General features: G+C 35.2%; 1 protein-coding gene across 6 annotated transcripts in view; it reads right to left on the minus strand.

Moving 5' to 3' along the window:
- The window catches only part of LOC117183102 (membralin), a 429991-nt gene that overhangs the window by 268603 nt on the left and 135031 nt on the right, over positions 1–26357 (minus strand). For all 6 annotated transcript variants that reach the window (XR_004468345.1, XM_033376274.1, XM_033376271.1 and 3 more), the window contains one exon: positions 4855–4993. Coding sequence is in view for 5 of the 6 variants with exons in the window: in XM_033376274.1 (XP_033232165.1) it covers positions 4855–4993 (139 nt within the window). In the remaining variant the exon portion in view is untranslated. The remainder of the gene's footprint in view (positions 1–4854; positions 4994–26357) is intronic.

Raw genomic sequence — 26357 nt, forward strand, 5'->3', positions numbered from 1 at the left:
GAGCAGTTAAAAATTAGGAGCATTCAAAATCAAAATTTCTAGATAAAAGAAAACTATTTTCGTTGATCAGCTGTGAATATAGATTAATAAACGATGTTTAATATCTGTGTTCTAAGTGTTAAAAGATTTACAACCATTTATTTTATAATACGGTTCTGAATCCGTTCAAGATTAAAGAATTTAGAGATTTTAAAAATAAAAAAAGATGGAAATGCTTAAATTTACAAGCCTTGGTAGCTTAGAAAATGTAAACATCCGATTGGAAATTTATGAAATATTTTCTACTTTAAAGTAATTTCAAATTGGTATATTTGTAATTGTAATCCATCAAGTTTTAATTTTTTGTCTAAACAATTATTTATAACTTTTAAAAAAGATTGAACATTAAATGAATACCAAAGCAAAGAATGGTGATAAAAAGACGATGTGTCAAAAACACAATTTCTCGAGGTGCATTCTCCAATCGCTTGAGTGCTATAGACCCATTTCTAGAAAGTATGGCACAAATAGGCAAATAAACCAAAAATTTCAACTAAAGAAGTTTGAATAATAAATAAAATTTTGCAATTAAGTTCAACTAATTACACGTGATAAGTAGAAAGTTGAGTTTAAGAAAAAATGTAAGAGTTTTTTCTGACTTTCTTCACATACAAAAAATGGAAATAATTTTACTTTAATTCACAAGCTTACAAAATTTCTGAATTAATATATATACAAAATATGAAAATCGTTACATGTAATAATTTCGAGCCGAATCCTCGAGAGGTAGTGCTATGTAATCAAATCTCTTTCTTATTATTCGATGTTTCATTAAAATTAATAATGAAGCCAATGTTTTCAAATAATATTCTTACTGAAAAAACTCTTATTTCTTTCAAAACATTGCAGTAACATTTAGATGTAAAAAATAAATAAATCAATAAATCAATTTGTGATTTAAAAATTCCAATCTAACTATAATATATTAATAAAATGGTATAGTTCCATGAGGGACTCTATTGCAGATATTAAATTTGGAATGAATTTCTCTTCGAGTTTTTACAATTTGGAATACCAAGGTTATTACAACATTGGTTTTATTCAAATATTGATTACAAATGCACTATTAGTATCAAAAATATCTGGTGAACTTCGAAGATTACTGCATTCTTAGCAATTGGTGCCTTCGCCCTATTTGTGGACATTTTAAAGCAAAAATAAATTTTGACGTATAATAAATAATTAAACCAGAAATTTTGCAATTCTCCAACTTATAAAACTTGATGTTTAAAATGTCTCAGTTCAATGGTTATTAATTTTAAATCGTTTAATTGAAAATGGTTAAAAGCTAATATCTTATACGTTTAAATATAGAAATTTCTTGCAGATTTGCGAAGTTTAAGACTTTTCTGAAGTTTAGTAAGCCTGAGACGCGACTTTTATAGATATACGATAATAACTAAGTTCTCATCAAGAAATAAATAAATTCTCAACTAAAATGATAAATTCTCAATAAAAAATGTAATAGTTCAATTATGAACTTCAAATTATTAATATTCAGCTAGGAAAATTAGTTCTAAATAAAAAAGAAGTTTAATCTCTAATGTGCTAGTATCATTATAGAAATTATGTATTCCATTTTCGACACTGATCCATTTTAAAGTGTTGCATTTGGAAACTTCTGAATTTTAAAAACACAGATAATCCAATTTCAAAACAAACAAGAATTACAAAAAAAGGTTTCATTCACTACCAAGTAGTTTAATTATTAGATTATTAGAAAAATGTATAATATTGCTATAATAATATGAATAATATATTATATCATTGTCAAATCGTTTAGTTTCAATTATAAAAAGAATTTTTTATCAAAAAGGGATAGTAAAAGTGTTAACTAACAAATTTATTCATTTATAATATCTTGTGATAAAATTCTTCAAAGTTACTTGAATTCCTTCTGGAATTGTTGTGAGAACTCTTTTAGGAAACTTTTCAAAAATTAAAGAAAAGTTTAGAAGTCGTTGAAATTTCAATCAGCAATGAATAAATCGGGGACAAAAGACAATTTTGAACGACTAATAATTTTTTTAGGTATATTTGTTTATCTGATTTTAAGGTTCCATAAATATAATTTTCCTAGGCTCCTTGAGAGAATTGAAAAGTGTTAAACCAAGATAAAAAACCTTACAAGATTCTTAAAAGCTTACAATTTATTATTTCTTTTTTCCAATCTTCGAATATTTTAGGACGTTTTAAATTTTTCATGTGTTTCAAATTTTAATATTATATTATTTTCTTCAATAACTTCTAAACCTTGTAAATATATTTTAAGACGAAAATAATGTTGCCTAAATAAAACAAAGGAAAATCATTTTGAATTTTCTCAGAGATCTCGAGAAAAATGTTGTACTGTCTTGTAACCCTCAAAAACGCACATTATCTCAAATTTTTAATATGACTCACAAATTCATGTTTAAACTCCGAATATTTTTCGCAGCCCAAAATTACGTTACACTGTTTCCGTTTGATTACTTAGCGTTTATAATACTAATTATTATTATTCCATACAATTCAATTTAATAGAAGTATACATTACTTTAAATAGCAATAATGAAGGTAACATATTCTTAGGAATTTAAGAAGAAGCCTATTGGGTTCTTCGACGAATAGTCGAATTCTTAACAAAATTGCGTCATTCTAGTCTTTTTTTTCAGGAATTTAAAACTTCAGAACTTAAAAGAAAATAAATCTTACTGATAAATTTCTAGAATAGTTTCACTACTAAAATTACCAAATTTCGAATCCTACGGACACCTAGGTGATCACGTCGGTCATAAGGCTGAGGGAGGACGTAAGGGGGGGCTATGGAGCAGATGGAAAGCATGAGGGAGGATCTGAGGACGAGATATCAGAGATGGGAAAAGGAGGTAAAAGAGCTGGGGAAGAAAATAGAAGGATTTCAGAGGGAGGTGGAGAACAGGCCGGAAATGTCTGTAGTTTGCAGGGGGAGGGCGAAAAGCAAGGTATTTGAGGGGAGGGTAGAGAACATGATAGAAGAGAAAGTGGGAGAACGTAGGAATGAGAAGGAGGAGAGGGGGATAAGGAAAGGATAAGGGCAATGGAGTTGGGGATGAAGAGAAGAGAGGAGACAGATAGGAGAAATAAATTGTAACAAGAGGATTGAAGTTTAAGAGCGGGGAAGAAAGGGAGAGGATTGAAGTGCTGCTAAATAGCATAGGCTGGGTTAAAGGCAAGGTAGGGAAAGGATAAGTAAGGCAAGGACCAAAACTTGACAAGGGAGAAAACGGATATGCAGAGAATGCTAAAAGAAAAGGCTAAGAAGGAGAGGAGTGAAGGACGGGTGGCGAGGGTAGGGTGTCAGAAAATAAAATTAGATGAAAAAATGTGGGTATGGGACGAAGAGAAGGAGGTGTTGAAGGAGGTGCAAGGGATTGGTAGAGACATAGGTAGATAGAAAGGAGTGACATAGAGTAGAGCGAAAGTTGCCAGGCGGTCAGAGTAAAGAGGAAAGGAAGCACTAGGACGGGGAATTATAACAGGGGTTAGGGATGGATCAGACGAAGAAGTTCATAGAGAGGGAGAGGCTGAGGGCGTGCAAGTACGAGTAAGAGACTGGATGGAGGACAGAGGCTGGGCGGTGACCAATGTTATTGTGACAGAGGACGAAGAGAGAGAATACACGTATTTGAATAAGATGGAGGTATCGGTGATAGACTATGTGATCATGAATATGCAAGGGTGGGAGGAGATATAGAAATTCGCAGTTGAAGGAGGGCGGAATCAGACCATTAGCCATTAAATTTGTGGATAAAGGGAGAGGAAGGCGGAATGCAGGGTGTGGAAGAAAGGTCGTTAGTGGAGAGGGTGTCATGGGCGAGTGAAAAGATACAGAAGTATCAGGAGCAGCTGGAATTTACGATGTGATTATCAAACTCAAAGTTGGCCTTCTTCGAAAAGGTTTTTACCGGAAAAACCCAGCGGCTGAAATTTTGCCTGCCCTTCGCAGAAGGTGTCTCTTATCGACCCCACTAACTAATATTTAATTCTAATTGGCGAATGTCTACCACAAGTAGACATTTATAAAAAAACAACAATCAAACAGTAAATGAAGATGTAAATAGGATACAGGAGAGGTATGTAAAGTGGGCACTTGGATTGGCCAGAAATGCGCCGAACTACATTGTCATGAGGGACGAGGAAAGAATGAGTTTAGGAATTATAACGGGGAGTCGAGCGTGTAAATTTATGAGAAATTTTTGGAATAGGGGGGAAGTAAGCTTGTTAGAAAGTGTTGGTGGAAAGGCAAAGGCATTTTAGAACAAATAGATTGCAGATGGATAAAAGGAGAACGATGCACAAGTAAGGAGAGAAGGCATATGAGATTGTTAAAAATAGTGGCATGGAGAGAGAGAAGGCAGAAGGAGAGGAAAGAATAAAATAGTCTAGGTTTAACGGGAACTATGTGTGGATTATGCCAAGAGAGAGAGCGTAATATTTGTGTGCGAAACGAGAGCAATGAAGCCAGGAAGATACAGCGAGATTCCATGTGGGATTTGACACAGAGTTTCACGTGGAATCCTACTTGGAGTTCCATACGGATGGTCAAATACAATTTTCAATTGCAAATATCTCATACACTGTAAGAGATACATACAAATTGATAGCATTTTTTATTTTGAGTATCACGTATACAATATAAATTTGATTTAGTTGTAACACCAAACTAAGTTTAAAAAAAAAATACTTTTCAGTCATAAAGGCAAAGAGTAGGAAACTAGTGCCTTTCATTGTCTGAAAGGTCTGTTTTGTGCTATACCTTAAAGTAAACACAAGTAAAATTAATAAAAAGAATACCTGATTTTGCGATCCTTTCAATTTCAAAAACTGAATTTTTTAAAGGAAGGGTTGAGCTATCTGGAATTAAATATTGCGTATCTTCTGGTTTCGTAATATTAGTTTGAAAATCGACTGGGGATACTCCATGCTGAAATACCTGCAAATTTAAAACGTTTACCTATGAGTATTTGTCGACCTCGGATTGCACATTCAGTTTAAAATTTCAACAAAATAATAAGAAAATTATACCGACAAGATGAGGGTGCCACACTGATTAAATAAAGAATTCGATTTAATTGCCATTTAGAAGGTGTAAGATCAATCCTCTTCTAATGGTTGAGTCTATTAGAGGTGTAAAAGATAAATGGAACTGATCCATTTGAAATCAGGCAGGGTTCTAAATTTGAGATCGCAAATCTCTCGGGGACAAAATAGAGTTTTTAGAGAAAATTAGGTAAAACGTATGTTTGCAACGTGGAAAAAAAATTCTAAAAAGTTATGTGTATTTGTATGTTGTTCTATGATAAAGAAACATATTTTTCCCTTAAGCCTCTATTACTTTTGACCTAATCGAGATATTTTTTATTTGATTCTAATAGCGTCAATCGTCTTTCAAAATCGGCCGGAAATCAATTGTGTGGAGAAATCAATTTTCTCGAAAACTCCACCTTTAAATTTTTTGCCATTTTTGTTTATCTCGTACTTTTGTAATAAAGATATCTTCTAATTTCGATGCTTAGCAAATAACTGTTGTAGTCAGGAGAATTATTTTTCATAAAATGGAATTTTCAACTTTTTCTTGGAAACAATGACAGATATGAAAAAATTTTAAGATAAAAATTGACACATGATGCTAAGATGCCTCTCTTCGATTAGTAGAAGCTTTTCAAAAATATTTGGAAGATTAAAAACGTGAGGTTTTCCAGAAAATATTTTTTTGATGTTTTTAAAATTTGATAAAATAAAAACGAATTTCTTGAAAACCCCACCTTTTTTATTTTTCTAAATATTTTTCAAAGTTTCTATTGATATAAGAAGGCCATCTCATCAGCATCATGCGGGCTAAATTATTTTTGAGGCCGGGAGAATTTTTTAAAAATAAAAATGTGATTTTTCGATTATTTTCATAAAATATAAAATATATCGCAAAAAAACGATACATTTTTTTCATATAACTTTGTTAGCCGTGTAAACTTTCATTTTAACTTTTTTTCGTATCTGTCATTTTTTCGAAGAAAAAGTAGAAAATTCCATTGTATGAAAGAAGAATTCTCCTGGCTACAAAAGTTATTTATCAAGCAGCAAACTTACAGAATATCTTTATTAGCAAAGTGCATTATCAAAAAAAAAACTTAAAGGTGCCTTTTTCTGGCAATTACAAGATACACGCTACATTTTTCAGGAACATCATACTCCCTCCCGTAACCCTGCGTTATTCTTTTTTCCAAAAGTTTCCTGAAAGTATCACGTATTTTGTTAATGACCCCTTTCGAGAAAATCTAAAATAATGAATATATTAATTAGGTCAAAAGTTAAAGAGGCGTAAAGACAAAAATGGTTTTTTTGAAAAAAAAAAACACAAAATTAAAAAGCGCATAACTTTGCAGAAATTTTTTCTTTGGAAATCGGAAAAATACGTATCTTCTAATTTTCTCTTAAGAACAAAACCTATTTCGTCCCCGAGAGATTCTGCGATTTCAAGTGTAGAAACTGGTTTAATTTGAAACGGATTCAATCAGTGACTGTTTGGACTTTCGCGGTAAATATATATAATATTACGTAAATATACAACTTCTTTTTGAAGCTCAATTTTTCATAAGAAATTATGAACTTATTTGTTAAATCTGAGTTATTTGTTATCATAGATTTCAAGTTGGTTTTTGTCAGCTTCTCGTTCACGCATCTTCTGATATAAGAACTTTCGGGCATGGATTGTAGTAGCCTTCAGCACAAATCGGGAGAATTCAAACATAAACACGCAGAGCCGCATGAACCATTTACGTTAGATTTGGCCTCATCCTAACAGCTGACGTAACTTACGCGCTGAGATTACATGCTGTTTGTCACCCTCGTGAAAATAAATACCAGATAGATAGATAGATAAACGTTTATTTTTCGGCCTACTGGCCTTAAAAAATTGACTTGCTTACACTTCCATGTTTTACAGAATTTTCTTACAACTACGTCTTACAAAGTACCATCCATCCACACACTATAACTAATCCGCTCGCTCCTATAGCCTAGCCTTCCTCGCTGCGCCTCGCCTCGCACACATCTCGCTCTTTTGTCGCTATGCCTCGCATTACCAGTCTCTGCCTCCGCGGCTAATACCTAATACTTAACTACTATTTACAATATTTACATTTCTCTTACATCTACTTCCTCTCCTATTTACAATCTTTCCTTCTCCATCCCTCTTTCTCCTTCGTTCTCTTCTTCTCTATCTTACCCAACACCCCCTTCACCCCTGCTACTGCCCTTTTGTCACCTCTTTCATGCAACAATACCTCCATGCTTATCCCCCTCCTTTCCACCTCTTCACATTTCTCCAACAAATGCTCCAATTTTGCATCCCCCATCCCGCACAATTCACACATTCTCTTCTCTCTAGAAAGCCAGAACCTATTATACTTCTCCATGCACCCACACCTCATTCTCGCTATAAGTTCCTGACTTCTTTGTTCTCCTTTCTTACACAAATATGGCGCTCTCTCCCTTGGCATAATCCACACATAGTTTTCATTATACCTTGCCTCTCTTATTCTCTCCTCTCCTTCTGCCCTCTCTTTGTCCTTGCCATTCTTTTGAACCAACTCATATACCTTCCTTCCTTCCTCGTGCATTCTGCTAACTTGATCCATTTGCAATCCATTCGTTCTAAAACACCTTTCCCTTTCCACCTCCATCTTTGCACCACTATGACTGTTCTCCTTCTCCCACCAACACTCCCTAACCAATTTACTTCCCCTCTCTTTCAAACATTTCTCCTCATAATTACACGCTCGACTGCCTGTTATAATCCCTAAACTCGTTCTTGCTGTCTTCCTCCTGACAATACAGTTCGGCGTATTCCTTGCCAACCCCAGTATCCACTTTACATACCTCTCCTGTACCCTATTTACCTCCTCACTTCCCTTCCAACCCCACACCACCACTCCGTGAAATAAGACACTCATTACTAGTGAGTCAAACAATTTCATTCTCTATTAAGAATTCAATGATTGGAGTTTATCCACAATGTGAAATTTCTTCGACGGTTATTAACATTAATTACAGAATGCGTTTTATTCTGGTCATACGGTCTAATATAAATAAAAGTGGATTCAGATGTCAATGAATCTTTATTCGTCATCTTCAATTGATATAACCAACGTACGTTTCAACCTAGTTGCAGGTCTTCTTCAAGCTAATACATCACTCAATTTAAATATTTTTAACAATATGTAATGCATTGGAAAGAATTAACAGATTTAATTAAAAAATTTTTTGTGTTATGTATGAATTTACCTGTCAATTTTGATATTAATATCCAAAACCAATTTACTACAATTTAAAAACAAATTTTACGACAACAGATACTTTTTGTTTGGAAGGACAAACATGGACTAACGAATACATTAGAAATAAAGTCAATTTTACATGAGCAATCAAGAAAGGCCGATTTTAACATGGAGAAAATAATGAAAAGTGCGCCAAAGTAAATTGAAATTTAAAAAATTTTAAACAATAAAATAAATAAATAATTTTAATTATTTTTTTGTAATTATAGGAACAATTTATATATAAATCATTTTTTATAAAATAGTCTGATAAATTTTATTTACATTTAATGTTTCAGTTTTAAAAATGATAGAATTTTTAATAAATTTATTTATTAAAATAGACTCTTATATTTTTCTTTGTTGGTTATTGTTTTCACGAGCTAAAATTTTTACATTATTAAACTCAAAATCAAAATAGTGATCGAATTGCCATGCATGCTGTGACAAACCAGTATTTTGATTGCCTAATTCACAATCACGTTTGTGTTCATAAATACGAGTTTTTAATCTCCTGACCGTCTCACCAATATAAATCTTACTGCAACATTTCCAATTTATCATATAAACTAAACCAGATAAGTTTTCTTTGTTTTCTTTGTCTTTATTTTTAAACAAAGAAAACTTATTTAGTGTGTGGTTGTTTGTAAAATACACATTAATGTTATATTTTTGCAACCCACTTCTAAGCCGCTCAGAAAGACCTTCAATATAAGGAAATGAAACCTTTAGATCATATTTATTGTAAGTTTCAAACCATTTTTTATTTTTAGATGAATTATTATAAATTTCATAGATTCTCTCTTTAATGATTTTGTTTACTAATTGGAGTAGGTAATTATTTTGTAAAAGAGTAATTTTTAGTTGATCTAAATTTTATTTGCGGAATTTAATATTACTTAATTTAACACAACTATCAATAAGACCTTTAATGAGACCAACTTTTTGAGAAAATAAATGATGAGAAATATAATTCAAATAACGTCCTGACCAAGACGCTTTTTTTATACCAATCTGTTATTAAATTTCCTTCTGAAGTTTTAATAATTAATAAATCTAGATAAGAAATAGAGTTATTCTCCTCTTTTTCAATCGTAAACTTGATTGAATTTTCCATATTATTGAAAGTCTTAACGAATTCATCTATTTTTTTAGCAGGAACAATTTCTAGGATATCATCTACGTATCTTTTGTAAAGAATAGGAGTAAAAGTCAAACTATCAAGAGCCCTTCTCTCTAAATCTTTCATTTTTGTTAAATTATGGTTTAAATTTAATTTTTCTTCTATACAATCTAATGCAAGTTCCATTGGAATATTATCAAACATTGATGCTACATCCAATGAAACCACAGAATGTGAATCCGGAACTTTACATTTATCAGCTTTTCTTTTAATTCCCAAATATTCTTTACAAAAGCTTGAGTTTGGCTAGAAATTGGTTTTAAACAATTTGCAATGTATTATGATAAATTATAAGTTGGTGAACCTACAGCGGAAACAATCAACCGCCATTTTAAATCTGTTTTGTACACTTTTGGTAAAGCATATGCTTTAGAAACCACACTGTTATTTATTTTTAATTTGTGAGCCATGTACTCATTTATAAACCCTTTCTTTTCCCACCGGATTCCAATATCATTACATTTTTGCTTCGAAGTTGGAATATGACTAGTTTTCATATTTTTGTATAAAATATCATTTTTTAATAGATTTTCAACCGTTGCTATGTAATCATTTCGATTTGCAGCTACGCTTATGTTTACCTTATCTGCTTTCAGTACTATTAAATCCTTATTTTCTTTTTGAAATTTTTCTGAATGTTTATCAATTTTATTTATATTATTGAATTTATTTAAAAAATTGTGATTTGAGATTATTTGAGTTGTTGTTTTTCTAATATTCAATTTTAGTTCTTCATCTTTTACATTTTTAATGCAATTTTCCAGATTAGGAATTATGTTACTTGTCGGAATTTTATTAACGTTGAAAGGAATACCATGTTTATTATCTAAAGCCAAAGTTTCAGTAATTTCATTTGGGATTTGTATATTTGATAAATTTTTTAAACATTTTTTTAAACAAAACTCTGTATATGTCGTATTAAATTCCAAATTTCTTTTTTTTTAATAAGTCAAACTTTAGTATACATTTATTTCTTTTTTCATATTTTAATTAATGAAGACTCAAATTTTGTGAATTGAAAAAAGCCAAAATTGAAATGTCTTTCACAATATTTGAAAAACGGTATTTTAAACGATTAGATTCATGTCCTAAATCTTGTATGTTTTTCACCAAATTATTGATTTCATAATTTAAACATTTTTTTTTTAAATTAACTTCGTTCTTTCAAATTTAGGAATTAATTTATAATTTAAATTATGCCGATTACATTTGTCTGTTTGATGTTGAATATGTGCTGGAATCAGAGCTTCTTTTCTAGACCTGATTAAAAAAGTGCGTTGCTCCTTTAGATTAACCAATGTTCGATTGGTGCGTATCCAATTTCCCATAAGTTGCATCGGAGTGTCGCTATACCTTCTCATTTATAAACCTTTTCTTTTTCCACCTGATTGCAATATCATTACATTTTTGCTCAAAAGTTGGAACAAGACTGGTTTTTATATTTTTGTATAAAATGTCATTTTTTAAATAGATTTTCAACCGTTGTTATGTAATCATTTGGATTTACAGCTACACTTATGTTTCCCTATTAAATTCTTATAGTACTATAAAATTATTATAAATTATATAAATTCTTATAGTACTATTAAATTCTTATGTTCTTTTTAAATTTTTGTAAAAGTTCATCAATTTTATTTATATTATTGAATTTATTTTAAAAATTGTGATTTGAGATTCTTTGAGTTGTTGTTTTTCTAATATGCAATTTAAGATCTTCATATTTTACATTTTTGATGCAAAATATTGGACCGTATGACCAGAATAAAACGCATTCTCCCATTAATGTTAATAACACAGGCCGAGAAAATTTGAAAAAAGTCAAAAGCCAGAAAGTTTTTGAGCTGTTTTTGATGTTATGAAACCGAACAAGAAAAATGTCTACCACAAAACCTAATATGGAATTTGAAAGTACTAATCTTCCCCTTTCAAACCTACTTCGATTTATTAGGATATCTTTATTTTTCACAAAAATATTGTAATTTGAAATTTCTTATTTTAGAATTTTAACCCATTAACGCTGAGGTGTTCCAATTTATACAACGCATTCTATGTTGCTGACGGTACGTTTTCTTCAAAATATTATCTCAGGGGTTTTCGAGGGTGCCCTTTCTATTGCCGGTGTCAGTTTTTTGTTATAACCCCTAGAAGATTCAATATGGCGCCCACAGTTTAGGGCTTTAAAAAAGAACAAAGGATCCTGCACAAAATACCAACAAAAAAGCGTACAGTGGTTTGGAACAAAACTTTGCACATTGATAAAACAATAAAAAATATGGAACCCGTGTCTTTTCATTTCTACGGAAGCCGTTTTCTAGGGGTAGGAACCACCCCTAACAAGCAAAAAGCATGCTAACCCACCTGACTCTGGGAATATTTTGGTGAAAAATAAAGATATCATAATAAATCCAAGTAAGTTTGAAAGGGGAAGATTAGTACTTTCCAATTCAATATTAGCTTTTGTGGTAGAAATTTTTCTTGTTCGGTTACATAACCTAAAAAACAGCTAAAAACGCGTTTTTTGCACTTTTAGGTTAGGATTTCTTGAAAACCTGACGTACAGAAGCAATTTTTAGCTAAGATTCGGATTCAGCGCATCAAAATCCTTCGGAAATGTTAGGTCGAAGAAATTTCAGTGTGGATAATCTCCAATCACTGAATTCTTAATAATAAAGAAGGTCAATCACGTTCCGGAACATCATGGGTTATTTAAACTACATACGAAGAAGGTATGGCGACACTCCGATGCAACTTGTGGGAAATTGGATACGCAACAATCGAACATTGGTTAATCTAAAGGAGCAACGCACTTTTTTAATCAGGTGTAGAAAAGAAGTTCTGATTCCAGCACATATTCAACATCAAACAGACAAATGTAATCTACATAATTTAAATTATAAATTAATTCCTAAATTTAAAAGAACTATGTTAATTTTTCAAAAAAAAGTTTAAATTATGAAATCAATAAGGGAAACACAAGTGTAGCTGAAAATCGAAATGGTTACATAACAACAGTTGAAAATCTATTAAAAAATGACATTTTATATAAAAATATAAAAACTAGTCATGTTGCAACTTTGGAGCAAAAATGTAATGATATTGCAATCAGGTGAGAAAAGATAAGGTTTATAAATGAGTACATGGCTCACAAATTAAAAAAAAATAACAGTATGGTTTCTAAAGCATATGTTTTACCCAAAGTGCACAAAACAGATTAAAAATGGCGATTGATTGTTTCCTCTATAGGCTCACCAACTTGTAATTTATCAAAATACATTGAAAATTGTTTAAAACCAATTTCTAGCCAAACTCAAGCTTTTGTAAAGAATAGTTGGGAATTCAAAGAAAAACCAACCAACGAAGAAAAATATTAGAGTCTATTTTCATAAATAAATTTATTAAAAATTCTATCAATTTGAAAGCTGAAACATTAAATGTAAATAAAATTTATCAGACTATTTTATAAAAAATGATTTAGATATAAATTATTCTTAAAAAAAAAAAAAATTAATTAAAATTATTTATTTATTTAATTGTTAAAAAATTTTTTAATTTCAATTTACTTTGGCGCACTTTTCATTACTTTCTCCATTTTAAAATCGACCATTCTTGATTACTCATGTAAAATTGACTTTCTTTCTAATGTATTCGTTAGTCCATGCCTTCGATTTTTTCAACTTCCCTATCTGCTTCTCTATTTCCTCGTCATTCAGCTCCTCTTCATCTAACTCTCTGTTTCTTCTAATGCCCTCATCTCTCTTTCGAGTATCTGACCCCTGAAATGAATCCTTAAAAAATTTTCTCCATTCGTCTCTCCCTATCTTCTCACTTATCCCCACCCTACGTTTCCTAAACCTATTAATTATCTTCTACACGTCCCCTTCTGTCTCAACAATTCTCAACTCCTCTCCCAGCTCTTTTTCTTTTTCCTGCTCTTTCTCCTTACACATCGCCCTAAACTCCTCCCTTTTCGCGGTTGCTTCCTTCCACTTCCTGTACTTATTTTTCACCTTTCTCTTCATCATTTTACATTCCCTATCCCACCACGGCTTTACCATTCCTTTCCTCTTTTTCCTAAATACCTTCTTTTGCACACAACCTTTCACTTTCTCTTGTAGATCCTCCCATATCTCGTCCACAGACTCCCCCTCAAAGCTTACGTTGTCCAATTGCTCCTGATACTTCTCTATCGTCTCTCTCGTCCGTGACACCCTCTCCCCTAACGACCCTTCTTCCCCACCCGGCCTTTCGCCAGCCTCCCCCTGTATCCACAAACTCAATGGCTGATGGTCTGATTCCACTCTTCCTTCCACTGTGTATTTCTCTATCTCCTCAAACCCTTGCATATTCATAATCACGTAGTCTATCACCGATACACCCCTCTTACTCACATACGTGTATTCTCCCTCTTCGTCCTCTTTTACCATACCATTCGCCACCGTCCACCCTCTATCCTCCATCCAGTCTCTTAGAATCTCCCCCTCTTTATTTATTATTTTATCCTACGATTTTCTTTTAAAGCTCTCCCCTTCCTGGTACAGGCCCTCTTCCCGCCCAATTCTCGCATTAAACTCTCCCCCAATTACCACTATACCCTCATCTCTCTCTCCCTCCTAGTAAGTATTCTACCCTTTCTTTAATTCTTTCCATTCTGTACACAATCATAAAGTTATACATCACCCCTCCTATCTTTAAAGCCCTCATTTGCACGCCCTTCCCCTCTCCCTCTCCATGAACTTCTTCCTCTAATTCATCCCTAACCCCTGTTATAATTCCCCCACTAGCCCATCCTTTCCTTTTTACTTTGTCCGCCTCCTGTAGCCTCCACCTATACCCCTCCCCCCCGGCAACTTTCGCTCTACTCTATCCCATTCTTTTCTCTCTACCCACGTCTCTACCAGTCCAATCATATCAAATTCCTGAATATACCTTCAGAAATCCTCATCTTTCTTCTTTACTCCTGCTAGGTTCCAGTACAACACTTTTATCATTGCTCCACCCTGCTTTACTTCCACCCCCCTACTTCCCCCGAAACAAATTCCCCTGCACTTCCTTCAACACCTCCTTCTCTTCGTCCCATACCCACATTTTCTCGTCTATTTTTATTTTCCGATACCCTACCTTCACTGCTCTCCCTTCGCTCCTCTCCTTCCTAGCCCTGTCATTTAGCATTCTCTGACCTTTAACCCACCCTATGTTCTATAGCAGCGCTTCCACCCCGTCCCTTTCTTCCCCTCTCTTGAACTTCAATCCTCTTCTCACTATATTATTTCTCCTATCTGCCTTCTCTTTTCTCTCCATTCTCAACTCCATTGCCCTTATCCTTTCCCTATCCGCTCTCTCCTCCTTTTCATTCCTACGCTCTCCCACTTTCTCTTCTATCATGATCTCCACTTTCTCCTAAATACCTTGCTTCTGACCCTCCCCCCTGTCTACTGCTTCTATTCCCGACATGTCCTCCAACTTCTCTAGCCTTTTTTGCGCCCTTTTCTTCCACATCCTAATATCTTCTTCCATCTCCTTTATTTTATCCTCTTTTTCCTTCATTACCGACACCAACTCCCTGTGCAATCCTTCTACTTTTCCCCTCAGCTCTTTTACTTCCTTCCCCCATCTATCACCTTGTACCCGCAGGTCCTCCCTCATACTTTCCATCTGCTCCATAGCCCCCCTTACGTCCTCACTTAACCCTCTGATCTCGCCTATCAGCACCCCGATAGCCTCCTTCTCCGTCTGCCCCTCCATTGGGGGGGGGGGGCTACGTGTTCGTACGCTTCTTTTAAAGGGACTTTCTAGCGCGCTTTTCTCCGGACTCTCTTTGCTTTCCCTTTTCGTCTTCAAAAGATCCTCCCCCTCACTTGAACTGGACGCTCTCTCCCTTGCCTGATAGCTTCTTCCCCATTGATTCTTCCTCCTCCCTGTCGCGCCACTTGACACCGGGCTACGCACAACTGCCCGTCATGTCTCTCTAGAACTTTCTTCCCATCTACTTCACTACCAGCACTGCCAGTACTTTCGCTGCCCACCTCCCGCTCGTCCGTCGGTAACTGTAACCTATTCATACACAAAAGTACTCACTGCCGCCCATAGATGTCACTTAAGGCTGCTGCCGCTTACCGCCCTAAAATTTCAGTTTGTTTGCCCTATTTCACCTCTCACATCCACTCACACCTTCTACACAAAATTTGTAAAAACTTCTCACCGCCTGTCACTGCACACTTTCTCGCTGCCGCCACCAACATGCAAGTCCAAATAAATACCAAATTAATAATACTTTGAGACCACTTTCAAACCACGTTTGGTATCTTTTTGGTATGCACTCTTCAGTCTATACTTGCATCATTTGCACGGGATGGAAATAGATGCTACACACACACTTTCTCCCTCTCTCTCTCTCTCTCTGAAATAAGAATAGGTGTCCTTATCAGCGAAATGCCGGCGGGGATAAAAGGCCTGTGGTCGTCTAGGGACAAAAATATGACTGTTTGAGACCTTTTTGAAAGCAACGTCTATACCTGCTTACTGTAATCTTTTTTCGGTCTTTATTTTCAAGAAGGACGCTTGACTGAGCACCGCCTCTCTCTCTCTCTCTCTCTCTGTTCCGTGCTCCCCGCATCTACAAAATGCTGAGGACTTAAATTCTAGAAATATATATACTCATAAATTTTAGAATTCCATAAATTCAAATATTGCGAAACACATGTTGCACATTATTGTAACTTTAATTTCAATATATTCAATAATCTTATTTACTATTTGATTCAACATAATTCATTATAATAATTTCATTTAATAATTAAATTGATTGATTTATTAATATATTCTTATATTAATTTTCCAAATTATTTGATATAAGGCTTATTGGCGTGACATACAACAAAGGACTCACAAACTTTTTTAAAAAGTAACACGTCAGTTTGGTACCTCAGGTCAGATGAAATGGTTACAGCATTTACAGTTAGATCTCGTTAAATTCATTATCGGAGCGTACCGATCATGACTGAAACATGCCAACAATGCGTAAAAATAATGATTCTATAATAATGTTCTTAGTCAGAAAATCATCTCACCAAATCTCGGAAAACTTACACAACTTGTTCAAATTGTAGCCGCTTGAATTTTTTTAGATTTACAAAAATCAATGTAAAAAATGAAAATTTGTACAATAATTTGTACTATTTTGGATTCTGAATCACCCTAAATAACGGCCTCCATAGTTCTTTTTCATTTTTCACTTAGAAAATTATTCCGAATTCAAGTTCTCAAAGTTTCGCGGTTCAATTCTCTTGTACATGTTTTTTTCGTTACTGTAGGGGGGGGGGGGGGGGGGGGGGGGGGGGGGGCAAAGGCATGGGCTTTATACTCACTCCGTCTGCTTGCAGGTTCGATTCCGGCCTCGCTTTCAGGAAGAGCACCAACAGCCCGAGGTGCATAAATATCCCCGAAATTTCATTTAATCTAAGTTTTATTAAACAGAAAATCTAGTTGCAGAATAGACATTTGTCATAATTTTAATTTTTACGAATTTTTACGTGCCATAAACTCTCTTTGTTCTAGCTGCTAGTTATCAAAATTTCTATTATACCGAATCCTCATTTAGTATCATTAGTATATTTTCAAATTTTTATTCCTCATAATATTTAGCATTCCTTATTTTCATTAAATACAAATAATGTTTTCCGAATTTGTATTTAACATAACTGTCATAATTCCGATTTCCCACATATCCTAATATTCATTTGCAATAATTTGTACCTGTCACATTGTACATTTATTTGAATTATCATTTGATAAAATTTATTTTTTCCCGAATAACCACATATCCTAGCATTCATTGATACAAATCACCATTTGTCTTAATTTCTACTTCATCGAATTGCCATGTTACACAGTGCTCGGAAACACCCAAGAAGTTGGAAAAAATTCAAATAGTGATCAAACTTTCTTCAAACTCAGTACCCTTCTGTTTACGGGGTCAAGGATTTCGAATTTAAGGTCAAAATTGTCCAAAGAAAAACTGCAAACCAAATTTGGAAAAACTGACGTTACATTCGTGAAGACTAGTCGACAGGGGGTTTTTGGGGTTAAGGAATTCGAAATTGAGGTCATACTTGTCAAAACCAAAATAGCCTATACAAAATGGCAGCCAAACTATGGAAAAAACTGACGACTTTACAATCAATGATTTAATTCTTTTTGAGTTTGCACGTACAACTGTCTAGTAAACGTGTGAACGCAGCAAAATTTGTAATTTGTGCAATTAACACCTCGTGGACATTGCATTTCAATAGGAATCACAGCGGAGCAGCGCCGAAATGTTTTTGACATAATTTTTTAAAATACAACTGGTATTGAAATTTTATCATACGAAGCTCCAGAAACTCTCAGCATATGTTTTCAATTAAATCGTGCAATTAGAATAAAATTTAGAGCACTTGCAACCGAGCGTATAATTTGACGTTTCGACACATCTTGCACAAGTGAATCAAAGCCTATCAAAACCCACGTGCGTAAGATAGAGCCCAATCCTTCCGGTATTTGATGCAGAGATTAATTGTTAATACAACACCGTATTCGATTTTACACAAACAAATTTCGATTCTTTAATGCTTGTCAGCTTTTCCTGCTATTCCGACCACTGTATGCCAAAGAAATTTCATTTGTTTTACAGCCCATCAGGCCTATCATAAAAGCACGAAATTCAAGATCAGCCAATCTGGATTCACTTATTTGAATGTCGCGCCTTTATTTTATACCACATGGGCTATAGGACAAATGAAATTTATGTGTAATGACAATTCGATGAAGTTGAAATGAGGACAAATGACGATTCCTGTAAATCAATGCTAGGTTTTTTGGTTGTTCGGGAAAAAATGAATGATGTTAAATGATGGTTCGAATAGAATTAAAATAATACAAGTAGGAATTCGTGCAAATGAATATTAGGTTATGTGGAAATTCGGAAAAATTATAATTATGTTATATAAAAATTCGGAAAAACGGAAGTTGCAATAAATGACAAATAGAAATAATAAATATTATGGGAAATAGAAATTCGAAAATATGAAAATGACGCTAAAGCAGGACTTGGTATAATAGAATTTATTATATCTGCTAGTCACTACAAACAAAGGTTACGGCAAGAGAACATTAAAAAAATTAAAATTATGACAAATCAACGTGACGGCCCACTAGGTAAACGCTAGTCTAGCAAGGGAGTGTTCATCTTCAAGAAGTCGTGTAGCACCGCACCGGTACCCTTAGATGAAAATGGTCCCTAACAATGGGCAGGTTAGAAATGACCTTTTTTGTTTTTATTTATACGTTTTGTAAAGAAATGTCATGGCCCCAAATTGAGGCCACCTTAATTACTTGAAAACCCGTCTCACAAGTAGCAGAGTAGTCTTACGGTAGAGCTTCCGGTTTGAGGAAAAAGAACACTGGCGCGATTCTCGCCACCTGCATTATACAATTTTTTTACAACCCCATCAGGGTTGTAGATGAGAGGGGAGAACGGCAGAAGGCAATTTGGGTAAGAAGTGACACTTGGGGTGAGGGTGAGCTAGACGAGGGAGGCGATATGCATATATCAGAAGCAGTTAAGAAAGATACGCTTTGAAGGGGAACCAGTGGAAGAGATATGGAGGAAATGGAAAGAGAAAGTGAAAGGGGGTATGCAAAAGAAGATATTTAGAAAGAAGAAAGGAATGGTGCGGCCATGGTGTGATAAGGAATGTAAAAAGATCAAAAGAAAGGTGAAGAGAAAGTACAATAAGAATCGCTTCTGGGCTCCGATTAACCGAAGATAGGTGATGGTAGTAGAAGAACAAGGGAGGCAGTGATATAGGAATTGAACGACGTGGAGATAGAAAAACAGATGAGGAAGTTAAGAACGCCAAAGGGCGCAGGGCTAGATGAAGTAGAGCACAAGGCGCGGATCGTTAGTGTACAAAAGGTTAGGGGGAGACTAAAGGAGGTAGTGAAGAAAGTATGGAGGGGTCAGGGATTCCCAAGGGGTGGTGAGAGAGGTTAATAGTGCAGTTTTCTAGATAAGCACCCGCTGTCGGCGAACTCCTGCGGTTGTACGTATGAAAAAATTTTTAATATATACATAGGCAATTCCATGTCAATCGGACCACCTAAATATCTGGCGAACGGGTTATTTTTTTCACCAAATTTGGCACAAATTATCTTCAACATGTGTACTTTCATCTGAAATTTTTTCAGAATAACTTTTTTTGTTGTTGCAAAATGGAGGATCAAAATATCTAAAAAAAAACGTGGTTTTTTTCACATGCTCTCCAGGTATACCATTTTAAGGTGAAAAAAACAATGAGAAACCCAATATTATTATTCAATTTGATATTTTTGGTATTGCTGGTAATAAATAAACTACTAAAATGCTAAATTTCAAAATAGCGGCCGGAATATAGATTTTTTAATTTGTGTTTAATGTTCGTTTTAATATCGTAATATCGTTTCAATGTTCGTTTCAAAAACCTATTTTCAATCATACTTATAATTATTTTAAAAATATCAATGGAGAGTCCAATATGGCGGATAAAAAAATGTTGTACAAGGCCAACGCCAACTCAGTCTTTTAAACTCTTCTGTGACCATAAAATTTTTTAGCCACGAATTACATAAACCAGATATAGTTTTAAGGCCTTGGGTCATTGCTGATTTCAAATTTGCCATTATTTTTTTCAGAATTAATTAATTTAAATAATTTGTTTAAACAAATTATTGCGTTCTTAACCCATTTTGCAAAACATATACCAGAATCAAATTTAATGGCAAAAGTTACATTCGGAATAGTTCTTTTATGTCTTCAGTTGAGTTTTTTAATAAACAAATTAATAAAAAATTAATTTGGTAAATTTAATAAAACTGTTTATGTTCATAAGAAAGGCAAAGAAAATACAAATACTACATCAATTATTTGAGGGGTTTTTGAATACGCTTAATCCATACATGCGATTAGTTTTGTAAAATGAGTTTGTTCAAATAATTTGTTTCAAAAAATTGTTTAAAAAAATTAATTTTTCAAAAGTAATGGCAAATTCGAAATCAGCGAAGCCTCAAACCCTTAAAACCATATCTGGCTTATATAGTTCATGGCTGAAAAATCTTATGGTCACAGAAGAGTTTAAAACACTGAGTTGGTGTTGTTCTTGTTATTATAAAATTTTTTTTTATCCGCCATATTGAACTCGCTATTGATATTTTTAAAAGAATAATAATAAGGATTGTTGAAAATAGTTTTTTAAAGCGAACATTAAAACGACATTACGATATTAAACCGAACATTACACACAAATTAAAAAATTTATGTTTTGGCTGCCATTTGAAACCACCATTTTGAAATCTAGCATTTTAATAGTTTATTTATTTCCAGCAACACAGAAAATATCAAATTGAATAATAATATAGGGTTTCTCATTGTTTTTTTTACCTAAAAAATTATATACCTGGAGAGCATGTAAAAAACCACGTTTTTTGAGATATTTTGGTCAGCCATTTTGCAACAACAAAAAAAGTAATTGACAAAATTTCAGAAGAAAGTACACATATTAAAGATAATTTGTGCCAAACTTGGTGAAAAAAATAACCCGTTTACCAGATATTTAGGTAGCCCGATTGACACGGAATTGCCGATGTATATATTAAAAAAATTGTCATACGGACAACCGCAGGATTTCGCCGAGAACGGGTGCTCATCTGAAAAACTGCACCCGATCCTAGCGAAATCGCGGTAAAGTTTCAGCCACAACCACGTCGCACAACCGTAAGATAGGTAGTTACAGACTGTAACGGAATGAATACGACGATTCGGCAAAAGTCCCGTGCACCCTGATGACGTGGAGCGACCCAAGGACGACCGCCTTCTGCATTTGTCCCGCAAGTGTTTTAGCATATGGTTGACACGCAGGGATGTCTTTCAGGCTACTAACCAATGAAAGCTTGTCACCTCCAAGAGCGCCGATGATAAGGACGATTAGTTTAACATAATATTTCGGGTACAATCGTCACAACTTGGGTATGTTTTTGTCAACTGGTGCCGAAAATGCGATAACGAACATGGTTCGCTTCTTATATTCAAGAAGAACCATGTCAGGCACTCTTAGTGCCGCATTGTGCCTCTGGATGTAGGTTGTTCCCGCATGAGCTGGATGTGGCGACGGTATATTAAGGTGGAAATGACACCATCTTGACATGCAAAAATGAAACCCTCTTTGCCAGACTTGAATACCGGTGATTTAAGGAAACCAAAAGTTAGCTCACACGACATTGACTGAACCTCCACATTTCTGTGGAAAATGCGGTGCATCCTCTTATCGAGGAGCTGTTCACGGAAGTTTTTCTCTTGTGCTTTCTTAATCTGGTCTTTCCGGAGTGAGTACTCGAAACAGATAAGATTTGATGTATTTTGATCACTCCTAATACTGAAGTTAAGTCCGAGTACCACTCCAAATGAATATAGTACTACCGGGACAGTAAGCATGTTCGTTGCAGGTGCTTTGATCCTCGCTGACAGTTCGGAAGACCAAATTTGCCAGATGAGACATTTGTATCTGCTTCGGAGAGTATCCTTTATAGATGTCACATCCTGAATGCGGCAATGTGGCACGCCCAGGTACGTATAAGTCTCTTCAGCGCAAAGGTGTCGTATAACGCTTCTATCGACGAACTCAGGGTCTTCAGGGATGCCATGAAGTTTTTTTCGCTTCAAATAAACCTTGGTGCATTTGTCTAACCCAAATTTGTCGCAAAAGCACCCGTCGGAATGGCGAAGTGTTAGAGATAGTGGCCATCATGTAAGGAAAAAGAGGAGTGGGCTTATGGTGTCACCCCGAGAAACACCTCTCTGAAAGGTGACCGTGTTACTTATCACACGATTTTTTTCAGATTAGATAGTAAATCTGATTTTCCAAAGCGGCATCAATCTCTTTATGCACCTCACGATTTGCGAATGAACCTTTAAGCTTTCCAAAAGACAGATGTTAAGCTTATGGGAGGTCGAATCAAAAGCTTTTCGGTAATCAATCAAGGCCATCGATAGGTCACGCTGGTAGTATGCTGCATCTTTGCAGACACATCTATTGATGAGCAGGTTTTCCCGAAATCCTGCTACGCCTTTCTTTGAACCCCGTTGTTCATACATTTCTTGCCACACAGGTTCAATTGCCCGATCAATCCTATCGTTTAGTATAGCTGTGAATATCTTATACAGTATGTTCAGACAAGTGATTAGTCTGTAATTCTTCGGGTCAGATAAGTTGCTTATTTTCGTTAGGAGTATTGTGCGCCCTTCCACCAACCGCTTCGGAATTGGCTCCTTCGACTTTAAATATGAGGTGAAAATACGGGTCAAATGCTGATGGGTTGAAGAAAACTTCTTCCACCAAAAAGTCTTAATACCATCTGGTCCCGGAGCGGAATAGTTCTTCACCGCTCTTAATACTTTTTTCACCTCCTCGGTAGTGATGAGTGGGCATTCTTCATCAGGTGTTATGAGGGCATCACACAGCTCCTTAAAGCTATTTATGTCATCTGAGTCTTCGTCCAGTCTATGCTGCACTTCGTAGGCTTCTCTGCAAAATACTTCGACCTCCTCTGGTTTTGGGCGGGTGTTCGACAGTAACTGGAGGGTTTTGGAAGGGGCGAGGTGGGTCAGAGAGAAACTGTTGATTTTCTCTGACCCACCTCTCTCTCTACTCTAGACTTCCCTTAGCGTCAGATAGTATCCGTATTTTCTCAACATTATGCTGTCTGACGGTTAGCAGCTTTCACTTGTTAAGTGTGTGATAACGGGTCCGGAGTTCGCGCGCAAACTTTCGAACCTTGGCCGTAAAATTCATGCCAGATGTTATGTAATCAATCACACATTGAATGCGAAACGCGTACTGTCTTGCCCAACCTATCTTTATTGCAAGTTGATGCATTCGTCTTTTGGTCTTATGATCAACTGTTAGTTTTGTTTTACGGTTCGCATCAGCCAAAGCTCTCGCTGCATTATACACGCAACAATTGATAGTCCAGAGGTCGGATTCTCCAGAAAAATGTCCACAAAGCTCGTCATCCATTTCAGTCAGATCTTTAGGCTTGAGAGAAACATTGGTGTTGATGTTTCTCCGGGGCATAAAGCATCGCTCTTCCTCTATCGGATGCCTGCCCGCGGTTGGTCTTAGTGTCGCCTCTCTTTCTCTGTTGCCAGCTTGCTTTGGCTGTGGTAGTTTAGACATCTTCAAGTTCCCCAAGCTCTATAGTGGTGGCATTGTTGGCCGACCCATTGTCGGGAGCCCTGCGCGTTCTGTTGTTTTAAACCGCACTTACTAAAACTATGTTTGTTGTTGTCATGGTTGTTCCCACCGGAAGCTAGGGAAAGGCGTTCGTCCGTACTTGTAGAGCGTCTCCTGCAAAGATAAGGCTGCGTACTCTAAGGGGTCCCCCGATATCCCCGAATCACCGTTCTAGACATCTCACCCAGGTGCCATTCAGCTTTCGGCACGGTTTTCACACTAGCGCTTAGGGGTTCATTCTTTCGGGACTACCCCTCGACAATTGTCCGCAACTGCCTATTTATTTTTGTAACCATATTCAGCAGAAACCCTTGGTACAGGGACCCTCTATCCGTAAACTGAGGACGCGGTCAGTGGCTTTGTCATAGGACCTTCGGTAAAATATTTTTCAAAAAAGTGAAGGTTATTCCTGAAGTAAATTTTAAAGAAGAATTCAATGGTGACATTCATTTTGACTTTAGAGTTGACCTTCATGGTTTTTTTAAGGCCAACTTTGTTTTTAAAAATAAAAACCCCCTTTTTTATATCTGCAATCGATAAAGCGGAAAATTCTACGTTCAGATAGGTACCCAAGTCATAGGTCATTTGTAACATTCAAGGTCATTTAGAGGTTATTTGAAATTAAAAAAGTTTCGCAAGAGGTCAGTGCCTGAAGTAAATTTCAACGAAAAATTCAATGGTGACCTTCATTTTGACTTTGAAGTTGACCTTGATAGCTTTTTGAAGGTCAACTTTGTTTTTTAAATGGAAACCCCCTTTTTACATCTGCAATCGATAGAGCCGAAAATTCTACGTTCAGGTACGTACCCAGGTCATAGGTCAATTGTAACGGCCAAGGTTATTTAGAGGTTATTTGAAATTAACACAGTTTTCCAAGAGTTTAGTGTAATTCCTGAAGTAAATTTCAAGGGGGTATTCAATGGTGACCTTCATTTTGACCTTGAAGTTGACCGTCATGGCTTTTTAAGGGTTAACTTTGTTTTTTAAAATGGAAACCCCTTTTTTTACATCTGCAATCGATAGAGCGGAAAATTCTACGTTCAGGTACGTACTTAAGTCATAGTTCACTTGTTACATTCAAGGTCATTTAGATGTTATTTGAAATAAACAAAGTTTTCCAAGAGTTCAGTGTAATTCCTGAAGTAAATTTCAACGAGAAATTCAATGGTGACTTTCATTTTGACCTTAAGTTGACCTTCATTGTTTTTTGAAGAGCAACTTTGTTTTCTAAAATGGAAAACCCCTTCTTTACATCTGCAGTCGATACAGCGAAAAATTCTACGTTCAGGTACGTACCTAAGTCATAGGTCAATTGTAAATTTCAAAGGTCATTTGGAGGTTATTTGAAATTAACAAAGTTTTCCGAGAGGTCAATGTAATTCCTTAAGTAAATTTTAGCAAGGAATTCAATGGTGACCTTCATTTTGACTTTGAAGTTGACCTTCATGCCTTTTCGAAGGTCAACTTTGTTTTTTAAAATGGAAACCCCCTTTTTTACATCTGCAATCGATAGAGCGGAAAATTCTACGTTCAGGTACGTACACAGGTCATAGGTCAATTGTAACAGCGAAGGTCATTAAGAGGTTATTTGAAATTAACAAAGTTTTCCTAGAGGTCAGTGTAATTCCTAAAGTAAATCTCAACGAGAAATTCATTGGTGAGCTCTATATTGATCTTGTTGATGATATTCAAAGTTTTTTCAAGGTTTTTTCCAAGCAGTTTACGCTTACGTTTAACATTAACCAGGAACGACGACGTGAAGGTAGTAAATTCTGTTCTCTTTGGGGTGCTTGATTAGCGTGCGTCCCCTTGCCTGTCACGCTTCAGTGAAGATGTTCGAACTGAAAACCTTGAACTTCTTGACAAAAAGCTACGCGATTGTAAAAATAAGTTACAGCATTACGAATCATGTCCCTATCAATCAAAGTAGCCTGTTGCAAAATCCGATTCTGCTATTCGTCTAAGCTTTGCGCTTGCGTTGAGTATACTTAGCTCTTTAAATAACCCCGAAAAAATAGTCGAGAGGCTTTAGATCAGGAGATTTAGCTGGCCATTCGATTTCACCCCTTCTCTCAATCTACCTTTGAGGGAATTGAGTATCCAAATATGCTTGAACCTCCTTACTGAAATTAGCGGCTGCTCCGTTCTGCTGGAACCAAATATTTTGAAAATTATCGCCTGTAATCTCCCTGATTCTTGGTACAATTTGGTTTCTGAGAAGCTCTTCATATGCACGAGCATTGAGATTACCATCGATGAAGAAAGGGCCTATCAATGTATCATTCAAGATAACGGCCCAAACATTAATCTTTTGTGGATATTGTGTGTGACTCTCCAACATCGAATCAGGATTTGTGTCGGACCAATATCTACGATTTTGCCTGTTAACTTCAACTTTTAAAGTGAAAGTAGATTCATCTGAAAATACTGTATTGTGCAAGAAAAGAGGATCTCTATCAATTCTGTCCATCATAATTTCACAAAATTCAACTTGGTGAT

This window comes from Belonocnema kinseyi, chromosome 2 (assembly GCF_010883055.1).
Source record: "Belonocnema kinseyi isolate 2016_QV_RU_SX_M_011 chromosome 2, B_treatae_v1, whole genome shotgun sequence".
Taxonomy (NCBI): Eukaryota; Metazoa; Arthropoda; class Insecta; order Hymenoptera; family Cynipidae; genus Belonocnema; species Belonocnema kinseyi.